At 47.6% G+C, this 18,998-nt stretch overlaps 1 protein-coding gene across 1 annotated transcript; it reads right to left on the bottom strand.

Annotated features, from left to right (window-relative positions):
• Positions 1-13,410: 13,410 nt before the first annotated feature.
• On the bottom strand, positions 13,411-13,740 carry LOC119962372 (60S acidic ribosomal protein P1-like). Its single transcript, XM_038790339.1, has one exon. It carries the CDS (start codon positions 13,738-13,740, stop codon positions 13,411-13,413), a length of 330 nt encoding a protein of 109 aa, XP_038646267.1.
• Between the last annotated feature and the right edge of the window lie 5,258 nt (positions 13,741-18,998).

Below are 18,998 nucleotides of genomic sequence, written 5' to 3'. Positions count from 1 at the left end.
ATGTGGCGACTTGGGGCTTTCCAAGGTAACTTCATTGCAGTGTTAATGTAAGCCTACGTGTGATAATAAAAGATTGTTATTATTATTAAAAACCGTCCACAGAGGTACCAGGGACCTTTAGAACACATTTCAAATCTACCTGCAGTAATTTAACAATCAGCTGATATTGGCACTTCAACCTTCCCTCTCTCACCATTTTGTTTTTTTAACTATCAGGAGCCCTGCAAATGCTTATAACCACATTTCATCTGGGCTGGAGTTTTCGCAATTGTGTCATAATACAACTCATACAGATTTGAGGCTGCCAGTTGCAATGCGACGGTCATATAAAATGCAAAAGTAGTCAGAATTATTCTTGAACATATTATTCTCATTATCAGGGGAAGCACAGTGGCGCAGTGGTTAGCATTGCTGCCTCACGGCGCCGAGTACCCGGGTTTGATCCTGGCCCCGGGTCACTGTCCATGTGGAATTTCCACATCCTCTCCATGTGTGTGTGGGGTCTCACCCCCAGAACCCAAAACGATGTGCAAGGTAGGTGGATTGGCCATGCTAAATTGCCCCTTAATTGGAAAAAAAGAATTGGGTACTCTACAATTATTAAAATATATATTTTCATTATCTGGAGGCAGCTGTTTTCACCAGTCATTATTATAATAGACCCACTGTGTCAAGCATGATCAAATTCTAAACCGTATTCATTTGTTAGCACTTTGCAATTGTGACAGCATACAAGATGTTAAGCACAGGTAATTTCCAGTGATGTTTCACGAAGCGCTGATGATACATATATTATAAACCAAAAATGAATACCGCAGTCCCTATAAAATGTTTAGCTTTGTTAGTTGTTATTTAAAAATCTCTAGTTTGGTGAATCCAAATCCATTCGATTGATTAGGAATGCCTGCGATTATTCACTTTGGTTAAGAAATGGATTAGGAAAGTATGTGTGAGTTGATGAGATGCATATTTATGAGTCAGTAAATAAATGAGCCATTTTAAAGAAAATAAGCACCATTTTGTCTTTTGACACTTAATTCCTGTTAAAAAAATTTTTATAGGATAATAGTGGATGGCTGGAGGTGAACTTCAAACATAAAAGTTTCACTCTCTTTTATGATAAATGGCTGTTCTTTCATCATGGCAATGAAATGAAAAATGAAATGAAAATCGCTTATTGTCACGAGTAGGCTTCAATGAAGTTACTGTGAAAAGCTCCTAGTCGCCACATTCCGGCGCCTGTCCGGGGAGGCTGGTACGGGAATCGAACCGTGCTGCTGGCCTGCTTGGTCTGCTTTAAAAGCCAGCGATTTAGCGCAGTGAGCTAAACCAGCCCCTAATGAAAAGTCGTCTAATATTGGAGAACGATGGACTTGTGATGCAGAGGACTATTCACAATAACTACTTAACATCTTCAATGGAAAAATTACTGGAAAGATTCTCATGCCTTTGTTACTTCCAGATCTGACCATTCTAATCCATTCCTGGCTTCCCACGTCCTATCCCTTCATAAACTTGAGGTCATTCAAAACTCTGTTGCTAAGTCATAACTCACATCAAATCCCATTTTACAATCACCCCTGAGCTGCATTGACTGCTGGTTAAGCAACACTTTGATTTTAACATTCTCATCTTTGTCTTCAAATCCTTTGCACCCTCTCTATCTTTGTCCAGGCCTTCAGCCTTCAAGATTGGATTGGATTTGTTTATTGTCACGTGTACCAAAGTACAGTGAAAAGTATTTTTCTGCGAGCAGCTCAACAAATCATTAAGTACATGGGAAGAAAAGGGAATAAAAGAAAATACATAATAGGGCAACACAAGATATGTAATGTAACTACATAAGCACCAACATCAGATGAAGCATACAGGGTGTAGTGTTAATGAGGTCAGTCCATAAGAAGGTCATTTAGGAGTCTGGTGACAGTGGGGAAGAATGTGAGTCTGTGCGTGTTCTCAGACTTCTGCATCTCCTGCCCGATGGAAGAAGTTGGAAGAGTGAGTAAGCCGGGTGGGAGGGATCTTTGATTATGCTGCCTGCTTTCCCCAGGCAGCGGGAGGTGTTGATGGAGTCAATGGATGGGAGGCAGGTTCGTATGATGGACTGGGCGGTGTTCACGACTCTCTGAAGTTTCTTGCGGTCCTGGGCCAAGCAGTTGCCATACCAGGCTGTACAGTACTTTGCTTCCTGAAGTCAATGACTAGCTCTTTAGTTTTGCTGGTATTGAGGGAGAGATATTTGCACTCCTCGAAGTGATCACCCCTGGTTTTAATTGTTACACAATTGGTGGCCATGCCTGCAGCTGCCTAGACCCTAAGCTCTGGAATTCCCAAGCTAAACCCCTTCATCTTGCTACCTGACATTTCTCCTCTTAGGCATACCTCAAACCCTTTCACCAAGCTTTTGGTCATATCTCCTAATGAGACTTGGTGTCATAATTTGCTTCCTAATGCCTCTGTGAAGTGCCTTGGATGTTTTATTATTTTAATGGCACTATATAAATACAAATAGTTATTGATGCAAATGTATGCAGATTATAAAAAGCATTGTAAGAATATATGGATGATACAACTTATGTACACAGTATAACTTTATAGAGAATAGTAGTAGATACTCAAGTTATCTCAAAATAGAAATGTAGTGAGGAGGGTCAAAAACGTTACTTTCTAATTGAATTGTAAGATTTGTTCAATGACTTGCAATCACTCTGTACAAGTGTTTGAGTGGTATTCAGTTTTGTGTTGGTAAGAATTGTTGATGTGGACACAGTGACTGCCAGCGCACTTATTCTTGATGTGTAATGATGTTCACACTAAAATGTTACCATTTTGGAGGTTATTCCTGCAGTTATTTAAAAAAGTAGAATTAACAGGCGGGTCCTTAGAAATGATCTAGCTGGATAAATATTGTAATATTATTTTCATTCAATTGCCTCCTTAATTTGCATGAAAATTGAGGATAAATATGGTATTGCTGTGCATTGCTTTTTCAGAGGGCAATCTTATGACAAAGGAATTGTCATTGGCCAAAAGTTGGTGAGATAATGCTATTTAAAATCATTGCTTCACGAATACAAACACCTCTCTTCACAATATGGTGTAATGTGGTGCCATGATGTCCAGAAGTGCCAGGTCCAATTAACTAGTTTCAACCAACATGACATTGGACTATTGCCATCAATGCTTGGTCTTGTGGATTAGAGCAGGAAAAAATGGTCATATTGATTGTTTTCTGGTGAATCTGGGTGGAAAATGAATTTGGGTACAATAAGGTTCAGGTTCAGTTGTGATGCCTAATTACTCCCCCCTCCCACCCCCAAAATCAGATTGTATGCTAACACTCATTGCGGGCTCACCAAGAAAGATACTGGATGACTGCCAGTAACTGTCAAGCATTACACATGCCTTTCATCAGAGGGAGAAGAAGAGGAGATAAAATGGAAGTTTTATCCATATGCTACTTGGTGCAATTAGGAAAACAAACTGATGAGGTCACAGACTGCTTTAGATCAGCTTCACCCTGAGAGGCATGGTGGCACAGTGGTTAGCACCGCTGCCTGACAGTGCCAGGGACCCAGGTTCAATTCTGCCTTGGGTAATTATCTGCAAGGTGTTTGCACTTTCTCCCTGTGTCTGTGTGGATTTCCTCTGGGTATCCCGATTTCGCCCCACAGTCCAAAGAACTGCAGGTTAGGTGGATTGGCTATGCTAAATTGCCCCCGAGTGTCCAAAGATGTGTACGTTAGGTTAAGAGATTATTCGGATAGGACAGGGCAGTGGGCTTTTCTGCAGTGCTCTTTCAAAGGGTTGGTGCAGACACGATGGGCTGAATGGCCCACTTCTGCACTGTAGGGACTCTATGATTCTACCCCATTTAGAGTCAAGTTTTTGCTCATCCCGCATAACAATTGGCAAAATAAATTCCATCAAACTAATTTTGTTTAGGAGAAAATAGCATTTGAAGGAATATAACTATAAATGAATTCTAGTCTGCATGATTTTGTTTAACCGATGTGTGAGCTGGTTTCTCTGCCAGCTCATTGCATACGGTAAAACACATTTGTGGATAGGCACCAAAGTTGCTCACGTTCATTTGAGGGTAAACTAAATTACTCAATAACAATATTAAAATACATGAAAATTAAAGAGAATTTTTATGATGGGTAAAAATGCACTAGATTGAATGGTAGTAGGTAAGGTTTTAATTTTGAGAGAGGAGCTTACTTAAGGAAAAGCAATGCACAACGTAATTAGTGTCAGGAATTCAGAATCAACTATCTGAACTATCTTGAACATTGCTGGCAAAATATTTTAAAATATTATAAAAGACATTTATCTATTACTAAAGACCATTCGAAAACATAGGTAATAGGAATTGGCATATTAGCAATACTCTTCTCTTTTTGTGTCTTTAGAAATAAAATTCTCCCACTGCTGCCCCACAGCGCCAAGGTCCCAGGTTCGATCCTGGCTCTGGGTCATTATCCGTGTGGAGTTTGCACATTCTCCCCGTGTCTGCATGGGTTTCGGCCCCACAACCCAAAGATGTGCAGGGTAGGTGGATTGGCCACTCTAAATTGCCCCTTACTTGGAAAAAATGAATTGGGCACTCAAAATGTATTTTAAACCAAAAAGAAAAGAAATAAAATTCTCCATTTTATAATTTGAATTTGGTTGTGCATTCATCTCAAAGTCAGAAAGGGGACAACTAGACTATTGATAACTCCATAGCAAATAATGAACTTCCGTATTTCTTAACAGGCAGGGTTGAGAATATCAGATCTCTTTCTCCCTCCACTTGAAATCAAATGATTCAAGATTTTTTAAAAAATTCTGCAGAAGTGAGGCCACGAAATGCAGAAACGTACCTTTGATATTATCGGAAATGAATTGTTGGATTGGGGTGGATTTGAACTCGAGTCCCAGTGCATAATTGAAAGTATTTTTTGGGTATATTGAAGATTGTATGTAATTTATTAGATTGTTGCTTTACGTTTTTTGGAATTCTTAAATGAACATTTTAATTCTTCCTCCATTTTCTAACTGGACACTTAATCCTCCAACTCTTCTAAGTACTAGGGTTCAGTTAGGCAGCCTTCTAGTAGTACATCCCAATGACCAGTCTGTTTGCGTGAAGGTCGAATGTAAATTATGATAATAGTGATTATCAGAGTTGGGTTGGACCCTGTCTTCATTTGATGTTCATACATGTGAATTTTTAAGCCTGGATTGTAGTCAGGAGGTGGATACTGGTTAATTATCTCTTTCTGAAGTCAAGAATGCAACTGTCGCTGTAGTTTAGATCTCATAATTTGGCATTAATTGGAAGTCAAATGTGGGACAGGAGTAGAATGTATATAATTCATGGCCCAAACAGATCTCACATGTACTCAAAACAATTGGCGAAGCTCAGAATAGCTTCTATGTCATTCAACATCTTATTGTACAAAGACAAATAGGAATGTAAACTAAATGTTTCTACAATCTAAAAACATCTAAATACTCAATTGAACAGGGTTAAATAAAGATGAAGATCAGAGCAAAGAAACCTAAGGTGCCATTTAAGTAAGTTAAAGGGATAATGGAAAAGTGGACTGCAGACAATCGTGGAACTAATGGATAAAGATTTTATAGTTGTGTGAAAAATTCTGACTGTCAAAGACTGTATGAAAGATGATCAAGGAGAGATTGTGAAGACTCAATGAGCACGGTGGAAATGTTAAAGGAGAACTTTCCCCTCGCCTTCATTTTTGGAAGATCATCTCAACTGTTAGAATTTAATGATGATAATAAAACAAGTGGGGTTGGATTCTCTGATTCAGGGGCTATGTCCCCACGCCGGCGTGCAAAGGGTGGCGTTTCACGCCAGAAAAAATGGCATAAACCAGCCACCGATTCTCCGTTTTGCTGGGGGTTAGTGTGCCGGCAGTGTAGAGCATCCAGATACGGTGTGAAGAATTGCTGGGTCCGTGGCTGCGCATGCGTACGGCGTAGGCCTGCAGTGGCTGTGCCATGCTACATGGCGGAGGCCGTTCGTGGACAAGGCCCGTGAATTAGTGCCCCCTTGTTGGCCGGCCCACGCGCCCCGGACCCCCCCTACAGTGCCCCCAGCCTCTAATAAAGTTCCCCCCTACCCGCGGATCGTTCGTTCCCCGACTGTGGCGACGCTAGAATGAGTCTGCAGCCGCCACGCCGAGTTCCCCATGGATGAGACCACATTGGACGAATGCCATCGGGAACTTGGCCAGTTGGGGGCGGAGCATTGGTCGGTGGGTCTCAGGCAATGTCCTGAGGTCATCAAGTATGCCGGTTTGGAGGGAGCAAAGCATCGTGAAAGCAGTGGCGCCCCAGATTTGGTCTGGAACTTTGATTCTCCGGCCGTTCGCTGAACGCAATTTCGGCATCGTCGACCAGAGAATCCAGTCCGTGAAGTTCAATAGACAAATATATTGGGCTGGATTCTCCGTTACAGCAGCTAAGTGCTGGCTCAAACAGAGAATTTGCGGGCATTAATTGGCGGCGCCGAACCCTCACCAATTCCGGGACCGGTGAGGGGCTAGCAGCGGCGCCGCGTGAAACTCCCGGCTCCCGTGCCGAAAATGGCCAGAGAATGGACGGGTCCCTAGCTGCGCATGCGCACGCCAACGACTTGCGGCGGTCGCGCCGTTGAACTGGCGCCGACCGTGCGCGGACCTAATCCGCCAAATGTGACCACACTGGCCATCCCCCACCAGTCACCCCAGCCCTCATGGAAGCCCCCCTGGCCAACGGCACGTATCCCGGCTGAGTGCGGCGGCGCTGGACACAGTCTGCAGCCACCACTCCGGGTTCCTGACCGCTCAGACCACACGTCAACCGCGTGGTTTGGAACTCAGCCCATCGGGGATGGAGTATCGCGGGAGGGTTTGCGGCTGCAAGCTGTTGCAATGACGTGATGACACTATTGCGGAGGGAGTGGGAACTCGCAAACAGGCGTTAAACCGGCACCGGCCTCGATTTGGGCGTCCGCCCAATCAGCGATTACGATATCGCATCGGACTTTGGAGAATCCCGCCCATTTTTTTAGATAGAATTAAGAACCTGAAAATAGATAGGGAAGCAGGGCTGGACGATATTCACCAAAAGTCAAGGGGATGAGACTCTAACTGTGCAAGCCCATTGGCTGTACTTTTAATCGCTCATCGCAGTCTAGGATGGTTTCCAAAGACTGGAAGACAAGATGGTGGAAACAAATAAGTGTTTGATGTGTCAATTCGTTTAAAATCAGCAATAGGAAAGATGCATGAGGAATCGTTAAGGATACAATATATGACTGCTTCGATAAGGAGCAACATATTAGGGACACCCATCATAGCTTCAAAAATGATCAAGCATTAAATTTAGCAAAGAAGTCACCAAAGTAAAGAAAGCCCAGTAGACATCAACTTCCAAAAAGTTTTCGACAAGGTACAATGCAATAGGCTTCCCTACACGATCAAAGTCTCTGGTATGAAAGGTAATATATTGAACTGGATTGCCGTAGGCAGAAAACAGTCACAGATGCCTTGGAGTGGTGTTTCCTGGGGATTGGTGTTGGGACCATTTCTTTTTACTGTTTTTATGAATGATCTTGATACAGATGATAGGGGCATGATCTGTAAATTTTCAGATAATACTGAGATTTGTGCAAGCGTTGACAATGCCTGATTGCTTTGGGCAGATCTTGATGTTATGGTGGATTTTGCTTGTGACTGGCAAATTATGATTTACTTGGAAAAGTGAATGTGGGCAGGATTAATGCTGAAAATGCATCCAGCCTTCAGGAATAAGCATTCCAGAAGGTGGAGAAAGAAAGACATATGGAGGATCTACTGAATATATCTTTAAAAGTTCACAAACAATGCTGTGAATTGACAGCTATAACAAATAAGGAATTGGGGTGCATTTATAGGAAAACTGAATACAAGATGAGGCAGATTATTTTGCCCTTGTACAAGATATTGGTAATGTCTCTCTTAGAATTCTGTGTCCAGTTTTGGTGGTCCTACATAATGGGTGGTGTTGAGACTTTGGAATGGGTGAAAGGATGTCCTAATTTTCAGATTAAAGCATCATTATTAGAAAGGTAGGGTTAAAGAGCTGACACTTTATATTTCAGAGAAGTATAGATTTACAGATAATTTGAATGAGGTTTATAAAGTGAAGTGGTTATGGGGGTTGGGAAATGAAATGAAAATTGCTTATTGTCACAAGTAGGCTTCAAATGAAGTTACTGTGAAAAGCCCCTAGTTGCCACATTCCAGCGCCTGTTCGGTAGGCTGGTACGGGAATTGAACCGTGGTGCTGGCCTGCCTTGGTCTGCTTTCAAAGCCAGCAATTTGGCCCTGTGCTAAACCAGCCCCATGGAGCTGGTTCTTGCCCTGCAGTGGGTAGTCTCCCTGCCTCTGATCCAGAAGCTCCAGGTTCGAGTCCCACTCCAGGACTTGATGGTCACAGAAGGTGTGTTCATACGGTGGCCGAACAGGTTGATTATCAACCTGAAAGTCTGTCCAATATGTCTATGGCAGGGGATAAGAATGGGAGACACTCCTGGTCAGCCATGCTTTAAAAAAAAATTTAGAGTGCCCAATTCATTTTTTTTTCCAATTAAGGGGCAATTTAGTGTGGCCAATCCACCTACCCTGCACATCTTTGGGTCGTGGGGGCGAAACGCACGCAACCATGGGAAGAATGTGCAAACTCCACACGGACAGTGACCTAGAGCCGGGATCGAACCTGGGACCTCGGCAACGTGAGGCAGCAATGCTAACCACTGCGCCACCGTGTTCCTCTTGGTCAGCCATGCTTAATGTACTGTGACACCCCTCAAGCTAAAGCTTCAGGTTAGTAACCGTTTCCAGGAAAGATAAGCTACAGAAACAGATGGAATCAGTGCATCATCAGCATTGTGCGTCTCTAGGAGTGGGAAGGGAATCAAGAGAGAGAGAGAGAGATGGGATGAAGAAAATAAACCTTAGGTCCAGTATTTAGTCCCTTATACCAGGTGCAGCACCATAGTGGCAATGTCGGCGGGCAAGTAATCCAGAAGCCCAGAACTAATAATCCAGAAACATGAGTTTAAGGCCCGCCATGGTTGTTGGAATTAACGTTCAGTTAATTAAACACATCTGGAATTAAAATGCTACCATCAGTAATGGTGACCATGAAACAACCTAATTTCCACAAAAACCTAATTGGGTCAATCATTTCTTTCAGCTCTTTATGAGAGTTCAGATGCACTGCAAAGTTGTTTGGCACGATTTAACTACCGCGTTGTGCCTGGCGTGTATTCGGGCACAGATGCCAGTCTTCAGCCAATTTGATTCACTCCATGGCGTATTAAGAAATGGATGAAGGCACAGCATACTGCAAAGGCTATGGGCCCTGACAACATGTTGGCAATTGTACTGAAGATCGGTGCTCCAGAACTTGCAGCTCTCCCACAGCTACAACACTGGTATCTACCCAGCAATGTGGAAAATTACGCAGATATGTCCTGTACACAAGAGACAGGTCAAATCCAACCAGGCCAATTGCCACCCCCATCAGTCTATTCTCAATCATCAGTAGAGTGATGGAAGGGGTGGTCGACACTGGTATCAAACGGCACTTACTCAGCAATAACCTGCTCATGGATGCTCAGTTTGGGTTCCACCAGGGCCACTCACCTTCTGACATTATTACAGCCTTGCTTCAAACATGAACATAAGAGCTGAATGCAAACGGTGAGACTGACTGCCCTTGATATCAAGGCAGCATTTGACCAAATGTGGCACTAAGGAGCCTTAGCAAGACTGATGTCAATGGGACTCAGAGGGGAAACTCTCCACTGGTTGGAGTCATACCTGGCACAAAGGCAAATGGTTGTGGTTGTTAGAGCTCCATGATCTCAGTCCCAGGACATTGTTGCATGAACTCCTCAGCGTAGTGTCCTAGGCCCAACTATCTTCAGCTGCTTCATCAATAACCTTCCCTCCATCATAAAGTCAGAAGTGAGATGATCGCTGGTGACTGCACAATGTTCATCACCATTCGCCACTCCTCAGATATTGAAGCAATCCATGTCAATGTGTAGCAAGATCTTGACAAAATTCAGGTTTCAGCTAATAAGTGGGAAGTAACATTCACAGCACACAAGTGCCAGGCAATGACCATCTCCAACAAAAGAGACAACCATAGTTGAATCCACAATCATTAACATCATGGAGGTTACCATTGACCAGAAACTGATCTGGACCAGTCATAGAAATACGGTGGTTAGCACTGCTGCCTCACAGCTCCAGGGTCCCAGGTTCAATTCTGGCCTCGGGTGACTGCCTGTCTGGAGTTTTCACTTTCTCCCCATGTCTGTGTGGGTTTCTTCCGGGTGCTCCGGTTTCCTCCCACAGTCTAAAGAAGCACAGGTTAGGTGGATTGGCCAGGCTAAATTGCTCCTTAGTGTCCAAAACGTTAGGTGGGGTTAATGGGTTACAGATATAGGGTGAAGGCTTGGACTAAAGTAGGGTGCTCTGAAGGGCAGCACGGTGGCGCAGTGGTTAGCGCTGGGACTGCAGCGCTGAGGACCCGGCACTGGGTCAATTTCCGTGTGGAGTTTGCACATTCTCCCTGTGTCTGCGTGGGTTTTGCCCCCTTAACCCAAAGATATGCAAGGTAGGTGGATTGCCCCATGCTAAATTGCCCCCTAATTGGAAATATAATAATTGGGTATTCTAAATTTAAAAAAAAGTAGGGTGCTCTTTCCGAGGGCTGGTGCAGACCCGATGGGCCGAATGGCCTCCTTCTGCATTGTAGCGATTCGATGATTTCCTCCTCTCTGCATTCGTCCTATTACTCTGCCAGTTTATATTAGGAATATTAACGTCCCCCATTATTTCCCATTTTACACCTCTTAAAGAAGTTCACTCCATGAGAATCACGCCTCGCTTTTGGCGCCCTCCCACTAATTCTCGTGCCCCAGGCAAACTGAATCACTGCAATCACTGGGGAGCTCCATGTACAGGCTTCGTCAGCACTTGATCCAGATCCAGGAGAAGGGATGGCAGCACGAGAGCCTGCACCACGGTTCATGGAGGGAGCCCTGACCAAACTACTGGATGGTGTCCAGCGGGGGTGGGGGAGGAGAGTCCTATACCTGCAATTCTGGAAGCGGCCCACCTGGGAGACTTGGTAAATGCCAGCACTCACCAGAAGAGAACAGGACAGCCATGCAGGAATAAAATGAATGACTTTCTTCACGTGACCAGTGTAGGGCTGCCATCTCTGCATGCCCTCACCCACCCCTCACACCGCCAAGGTGATTTCTCAGCCAGGCACCTCACGGGTTTCCCTCAGTGAAGAGGCTCTTTACTCCCTGCCCACCAACCACCCCCCCCCCCCCCCCCCCCCCCCCCCCTCCAGCCTCCCCCAGTCATAGCTCGGCTCTTCACATCCGTGATCCCACTCCAGTCTCATGCATATCACTCCTCAACCATCCGAACTGGCAGGACTCCTGCCTACACTCTCCCCATCTGTGTTTCCACAGGACAAACTCAAGCACAACTGGCGTGAGAGGCCACAGCCACCTGGAGTCACGTGGGAGTTACAAACCTGACCCCACATGAGAATAGAGCGCTTGAATTGGCCGGGGAGGAGGCTGACCATGCCTGCGCTGATGGAGAAGTGAGGGCAGCGAGCAAAAGTGAGAACCCTAAGGACAAACTGTCATTCATCAAGCTTCACGTGAGTAAAGATGTCGCATCATTTATCCCCCATGATGTACGAATGCCACCTTCCTTCCCTTGCAGGGCATTCAGACGGGCAGCCCAGGCCTTCCTCGTGCTCCCTGGAATCACCAGACCTGAGCAAGTCAGAGAGGGAATTCTCGGACATAACTATTGAAGAGGTGTTACATCTGCCACCCGCACTCTCCACCAGCGCGGATACTCACACCTTGGTGGCATTACCTAGTAGGCAGGTTTCTGGGTCACTCACTGGTGAGCACCTCACAGCTGATGATCCACAGCAGGTGGAGGTAGGAAAGTCCCAGGGAAGCGGCACTCAGAGGGAAGCTGGGGCCCTGGATAGTGCTGAGCCCCAAACCGATGACGTGCCCGTGCATTTGGTCATCCCAGAGCTGCTGGAACTTCAAAGGCACAGTCATGAGAATCAGGAAGATTTGACCCCAACCATCCTCGGACTGCAAGACTGACTGGAGGAGTCCAATCACCTTCTGTCCGAGGGGATGGTGCTGTCACTCCAATGCAACAAGCCAACATGGCGAGGGTGGCGTTCACAGTGGAGACCTTTGTGCAGGATGTGCATTCCGTACCAGGGGACATCTGCTCCATGGCTAAGCTCATGACCTCTATGGCTGAGGGCTTCACCTATATGGTGCAGGCACTGGTGGGAATCCATGATGTGTCAGTGCCAGAGAATGGTGGGACTTCTGGATTTCACTCCAGCTGCTCCTCTATCCCATGGAGGAGCACAGGGCCCCCCCAAACACCCAAAGGGAAGAGGATCGGCAGGAGCACAGCCTGGGGTCCTGCAGGTTGTCCAGCCCATCTGATTCCCCCTCGGTGTGAGCAACGTAGCTTAAGCCCCGCTAACCGAGGCAGACAGCACTGCAACACCCGTGCTGCTCGAGAGTGTGGCCGGAACCTCAAAGTCCAGGCCCCCGAGGGTCGTGTTTTTCAAACTTTTTTTCCGGGGACCCATTTATGTACTGGCCAACCTTCGGGACACACGCCGGTCGACATTCGCGATCCACGCCGGCCGACCTTCGCGACCCACGCCGGCCGACCTTCACTTTTTTTTTTCTTTTTTTTTTTAAATTTAGAATATCCAATTCATTTTTTCCAATTAAGGGGCAATTTAACATGGCCAATCCACCTACCCTGCACATCTTTGGGTTGTGGGGGTGAAACCCACGCAGACACGGGGAGAATGTGCAAACTCCTCACAGACAGTGACCCAGGGCCGGGATTCGAACCCGGGTCCTCAGCGCCGTAGGCAGCAATGCTACGGCCGACCTTCACGACCCACGCCGGCCGACCTTCACGACCCACGCTGGCTGACCTTCGCGCCCCAATGCCAACCGACCTACATGGTCCACGTCAGCTGACCTGCGCAGCTCACGCCGGTTGACCTTCGCGACCCACCATTTTCTCTTACCTTGTTTGCTGCTGACAAAATGGAGGAATCGCAATCGCGCCCAAAGCACGTGATGGTGACGTTCGGGGGCCGTGACCTGCTCTCTGTCTCCCTCAGGCAGGAAGATTACATAGAATTTTTTTAAAAATCTTATGCGTCTCTGATTGCGCAAATTCATGGTCTTCAGCCGCAGCAGCCGGCTTTTCTGTTCAATTTTAATTTATTTTTTGTAAATTGTAACAATGTTGTTGGATGGCACGTTTAATCAAAGAGACCAAAGCCCATGTCATTGTCAGACCCTGCAGATTCTTCCTGTTTCTCCTCTTCCCTTTTCTCTTCAGCAGCAACAGGGGCAGCGGTGGAAACAACTGCTGCAGCAGCTGGGGCACTGCTACCAACACCAACATTGCAGATCAGACTATTGATGTCAATGTTAGCCAATGCCTTGACAAACAGACTAGGCCAGCAAGGCTCAATGCTCACACCAGCTGTTTTAATCAGGGCACTGAGTTTGTCTTCAGTGACGGTGACCTCACCGTCGTGCAGGATGAGCGCGCTGTAGATACAGGCGAGTTCCGTGGTGGAGGCCATGGCACTGGATCTCTGCGGGTGGGTCCGATGGTGCAAGTTGCCGGGGGTGAAAACTCAGCCTTAGCTTCGTTCAGAAGAACCGAGCACTTCCGAACCGGGCAGAGCGAGCAGCAGGACTATGCTGGCTGCGAGCGGCCTTTTTACCACATAAAAAAAAAATACGGCCGCACTGCGCAGGTGTGCCCGATCATCGGTGCCATGATGATCGGGCACGCCTGTGCAGTGCAGCCGAATATTTTTATATGTTCGTGGCCATTTGGAAGGCCGCTTGCAGCCAGCATAGTTAAAAGCCGGCTGCTGTGGCTGTTGTGCATGGATTTGCGCAATTGGAAGCGCTGCGATGGACGGCTCCTCGACCCTCCCGACACCCGCCTGCAACCCACCCGTGGGTCACGCCCCCGACTTTGACCATGCCTGCCCTAGAGAACACTCACAAAAGTCATCTCAGGGAACAGGGTGTGGAAGGCAGCAGACTGCCTCCACTTCAGCTCTGGGTCCTGGACAGACGTCTAGGTGTCTGTCCAGGACCCTGAGGTGAGGAAGAGTTGGGAACTGTAGACGCCTAGTGGGCATGATGAATGTAGGCACTAGTTAAGATAGCTCACCACTGTAAATAGACACTTGTAAATAAACTTTGTTCACCACTGTCCTCCATTCTGTCATTTCATTGTGCCTTGCTCTGCAAACCCCTACGCACACTTGACGCTTCATCCCTGTGCAGTGTGAGACTCACAGCGCTATGTCTCCGATGACTGAGTGGAGACACGTTGCTACAGGCAACCCTCCCCCGGCATCAAAGCTCAGGCCTTTCGTTTCAGTCACTCTTCTCCAGTGATGAGGGTGCCATGGACTGACAAAATGCAGAGAGGCTGACCCACCCCAGAGGTGAGTTGGAGGAACACTCCAGGACCCCTGACCCTGAAGGGAGCTGTAGCAGATGAGAGCTCATCCCAGAGTACCATGCCCCGGACCCATGTGGTGCAGGCGCCAAAATTGTGCACGCATTTTGTGTCGCCCAGTTTTCACTCGTGCCACTGCGAGCATCGACATCTGTGCGTCTTGAAGGGGTCCAGTTGCGGGCGCATCTGAACACCTAGGTCTGGGATGACCAGGCTGGGAAGTGCCGATGTCCCATCAGCAACTCTGCTGGTGCCTCACTCGTGGTGGCATGAGGGGTCGTCTGGTAACTGAATAGAAAACGGGTCAGTCACGTAACCCAAGATCCTGTGGTCAGTTTTTTCATTGCCCTTTTGAAAGTTTGTACCGCCTGCTCGGCCAAACCTTTTGAGGTTGGCGGATACGGGGCGGTCCGTACATGCCGAATTCCGTCCAAGGCCATGAACGCGTCAAACTCCTGGTTGGTGAACGCGGCGCTGTGATCCAACACCAACACTTCGGGCATGCCTGGGTGCTGAATGTGTGCCGCAACCTATCTACTGTTGCCTTTGTGGTCACAGTTTGCACCTTGTGGACGTTGAGGCACTTTGAGTTGGTGCCTATCATCACGAGGAATGTTGCCCTCTGGAATGGGTCAGCATAGTCTATGTGGATATGGGACCATGGTTTTCCCAGCCATTCCCAAGGGTGCAGTGGCGCAGCTGGTGGGGCCTTCTGGATTTCTTGGCTTCTTGATGTCAGAGACTGAATCTATCATGGGCCAACTGGCATAGCTGCTGGCAGGCATCTTCATTTTGGATACCCCAAGGTGTCCTTTGCAGAGGTCTTGTACCAAGAGTGCCTGACTGCGTTCTGGGACAACCACCCATGTTCCCCACAATAAACTCTGGGCGCTTTGTCCTATAGGCCCACAGATCGTCTGGCAAAGCTCTGTGCTGGCCCCATGCTGGACCATGTGCCGGACCCTCAATAACTATGCGTCCATCTGGGTCCATTCCTTTACCTGAGCCGCCATTACCGGCAAGGACTCCATGAACTGAAGGGCCGCTACTAATTGTGCGGCTAAAGCGGGAGCCGAATATAATGGCACGGTAGCACAGTGGTTAGCACCGTTGCTTCACAATGCCAGGGTCCCAGGTTTGATTCCCACTTGGTTCATGGTCGGTGCGGAGTCTGCACCATTTCCCCGTATCTGCGTGGAATTCCTCCGGGTGCTCCGGTTTCCTCCCACAAGTCCCGAAATGCGGGCTGTTAGGTAATTTGGACATTCTAAATTCTCCCTCAGTGTACCCGAACAGGCACTGGAGTGTGGTGACGTAGGGGCTTTTCATAGTGTGCCTGAACAGGCACCGGAGTGTGCGCTGAGGTCCCAGGTTCGATCCCGGCTCTGGGTCACTGTCCGTGTGGAGTTTTGTACATTCTCCCCGTGTTTGCGTGGGTTTCGCCCCCACAACCCAGAAGATGTGCAGGGTAGGTGGATTGACCATGCTAAATTGCCCCTTAATTGGAAAAAATTAATTGGGTATTCTAACTTCATTAAAAAAATGTAACCTATTTGTGAAACTAATAAAGATTATTATTATTATTATTATTTTAACAGCCAGGCAGTCCTTCTCAATTTGGGCATAGTTTCATTCGGCATCGGCCAGTGTGTACAATGCAAAAGCTCTGATCCGCTGGGCATTCGGTGTGCGAAAAAGTCTCCGCCGTATTCGGAGAAGTGGTTTCTCTGTTCAAGGTGCGTCAGCAGTGTCTCGGATGACACCTGCCTTTGTACCTTTTGGAATGCCTTCTGGTGTGGGGGGTTCCATTCCCATTGGTGCCCTCTTTTTTTAAAACAATTGGTGGAGTGGACTCAGCAACGTGGCTAAATTGGGGATGAATTTCCCATTATAGTTGATAACTCCAAAAGAGGAACGGAGTTCGGTTGGGCCTTTGGAGATTGGAGCCTGCTGGAAGGCCTGCAGCTTGTCTTCCTGTCGACCTGGTACCCTAAATAGATAACTTTAGGGGGGGTTAAAGACACACTTCTCCTTGCGAAGGCAGACACCAGCCTGTTCAAAATTACGGAGGACTTTGACCAGGCTCTCCAACTGTTCTTTCTCTGAGGCCCTGGTGATGATTACTTTATCCAGATATACGGCCACCCTGGGTAGTCCCACAGGGTGTTTTCTGTCCGCGTTGGAAAATCGCACAGGCACTACCGGTGGTAGCCATGGTGTGAGTGGTCGCACACAGGGCAACTCCTGCTTGAAGGCACAGAAAATAACTCTTTTCACACAATACTGGGTGGAATTTTGATGAAAAGGCGTAGATGAAGATTGGAGAAGAGTTCCCCCCGGAACTGGTATATCTGCTAGTTATCAGACCCGTCAGAAAACAGTGAGAGACCAGGCTAAAGAGTTGGAGGAGGCCTGTACTGTAGCAGCAGTCAGTGTAAGCAAGGCGGCGGGGGAAGGGCTGATGCAAAGTGGAAAGCCCCAGAAGGAGCAGTTGATGGTTTTTATTAAGGAGGAATTCCAGCAGCAGAGGAAGGAAATGCAGGAGAATCGCTCGAAGGCCATCAAAGGAGCTGCGGCACCCCCGAATCGTTCGATGGAACGATTGGAGAAGTGTTTGGAGGTGCAGGGTTTGCAGATTCGGGAAATCGAAGGAGTGATCTCAGTCCACAGTGATCAAGTGGTGGCTTTGAAGGCGGAGGATGGGTTCCTAGGGTTCCTCCGGGATACACCCTGCGGGAGCGACTGTTTCCGGATGTGGAAGGGGAGGGAAAAATTGGGGATATATATATATAAACAAAAGGCTGGGGGAGCAAGGAGGCGAGCGGGTGGTGATGATCAAGGAGAAATGGGAAGCAGAGTTGGGAGAAGACATCAATTAGGGAGTATGGAGTGAGCCACTGCGTAGGGTAAATGAGACCTACTCTTGTGCAAGGATGAGCCTGATACAGTTTAAGATGGTGCACAGGATGTATATGACTCGGGCGAGAATGAGTCTCTTCTTCCAGGGGGTAGCAGCTGAGTGTGGGAGGTATGGGCGGGGGCCAATGAATCATGTGCACATGTTTTGGGTTTGTGAAAAATTGCGAAGATTCTGGGCGGGAGTGTTCACGGTCTTAGCCAGGATAGTAGAGGAGGAGGTGGACAGGGACCCTTTGGTGGAGATATTTGGGGTTTCAGAGAAGCCACAGCTCATGGAAAGGAGGAAGGCTGATATTGTCTCCTTTGCCTCTCTTACATCACGGTGACGAATCTTACTGGAGTGGCGGTCGACATCGCCATCTGGGGTAGCGGCTTGATTGGGTGACCTGTGATTGCTGGGAAGTATGTTTCCCGGGGTGTTCATTTGCTGTAACCTAACCGGTTTTAATACATGTTTGTAATAAAATACATTTTTTTAAAAAAGGAAAATCGCACAGGCCGATGAAACCCCGAACAACAGTGGGGTGTATTCGTACCGCCATCTGTGGGCGTTTACTGTCACGTACTTCCGAGAGTTCGGATCTAAGATCAGCTGCAGGTACGTGTGGCTCACGTTGAGCTTCATAAATGTTGTCCCACCATTGAGTTTTGTGCACAGGTCCTCACCGCGCAGGACTGGGTAAAGGTCAAGGCGAGAGACCCAGTTCACCACCATCTTGTAGTCCCCACACAGACGTATGGATCCATCAGGTTTTAGCACCGGGATCACTGGTACAGTCCAATCAGCAAAATGGATGGGGCAGATGATGCCCAAGCGTTCCAAACGATCCAATTCTGCGTCGCCCTTGGGCCGCAGCAGGCACTGGGCGTTCACGGAAATAAAAGGGTTGTGCATCCTCGTCCACACTGGTTTTGGCCACTTTACCTTTTATCATCCCGAGGCCTTCCGCAAAAACGCCCGGGAACTTTGCCAATACTCCTTCTGGGCAGTGGGGGTATATACTACAGACACGTTGCCAGTCGAATTTTAAGTGACGTAGCCAATCGTAGGCCAGGAGGCCTCCTCCACGAACTACCACCAAGGGCAAATACGCCGATTGGTAACCATTTGGGTGGTTACCTCAATGTCCAAAGGCTCTCCAATGTACATCACCAATTGGGCATCCGTGTCCCGAAGATTCAAGGTCTGGAGACCGGACTTTATCATGCTGAATGTCCAGCAGCAGATCACTGAGGCTGCCATGCTGGTATCCAGCTCCATTTCAATGGGGTGTCCATTCACTTTTAATGCAATCCGGAAGGGTGAAACCCTGGGGGCTGTAACGCTGTGCAACTGCTTGTACTCTTCCACTTGGTCTTCCATATAGTGTGCTCGGCCTCTAGGGGGGTGGTAACGCCTGGGGTTTAGGCTGGGAATGGGGCCCTCCCGGACTTGTCGTG

This window comes from Scyliorhinus canicula, chromosome 2, assembly GCF_902713615.1.
Source record: "Scyliorhinus canicula chromosome 2, sScyCan1.1, whole genome shotgun sequence".
In the NCBI taxonomy this organism is placed as follows: domain Eukaryota; kingdom Metazoa; phylum Chordata; class Chondrichthyes; order Carcharhiniformes; family Scyliorhinidae; genus Scyliorhinus; species Scyliorhinus canicula.
Note: the sequence above shows the minus strand (reverse complement) of the source record. Positions and strands in the feature narration are given on the sequence as shown.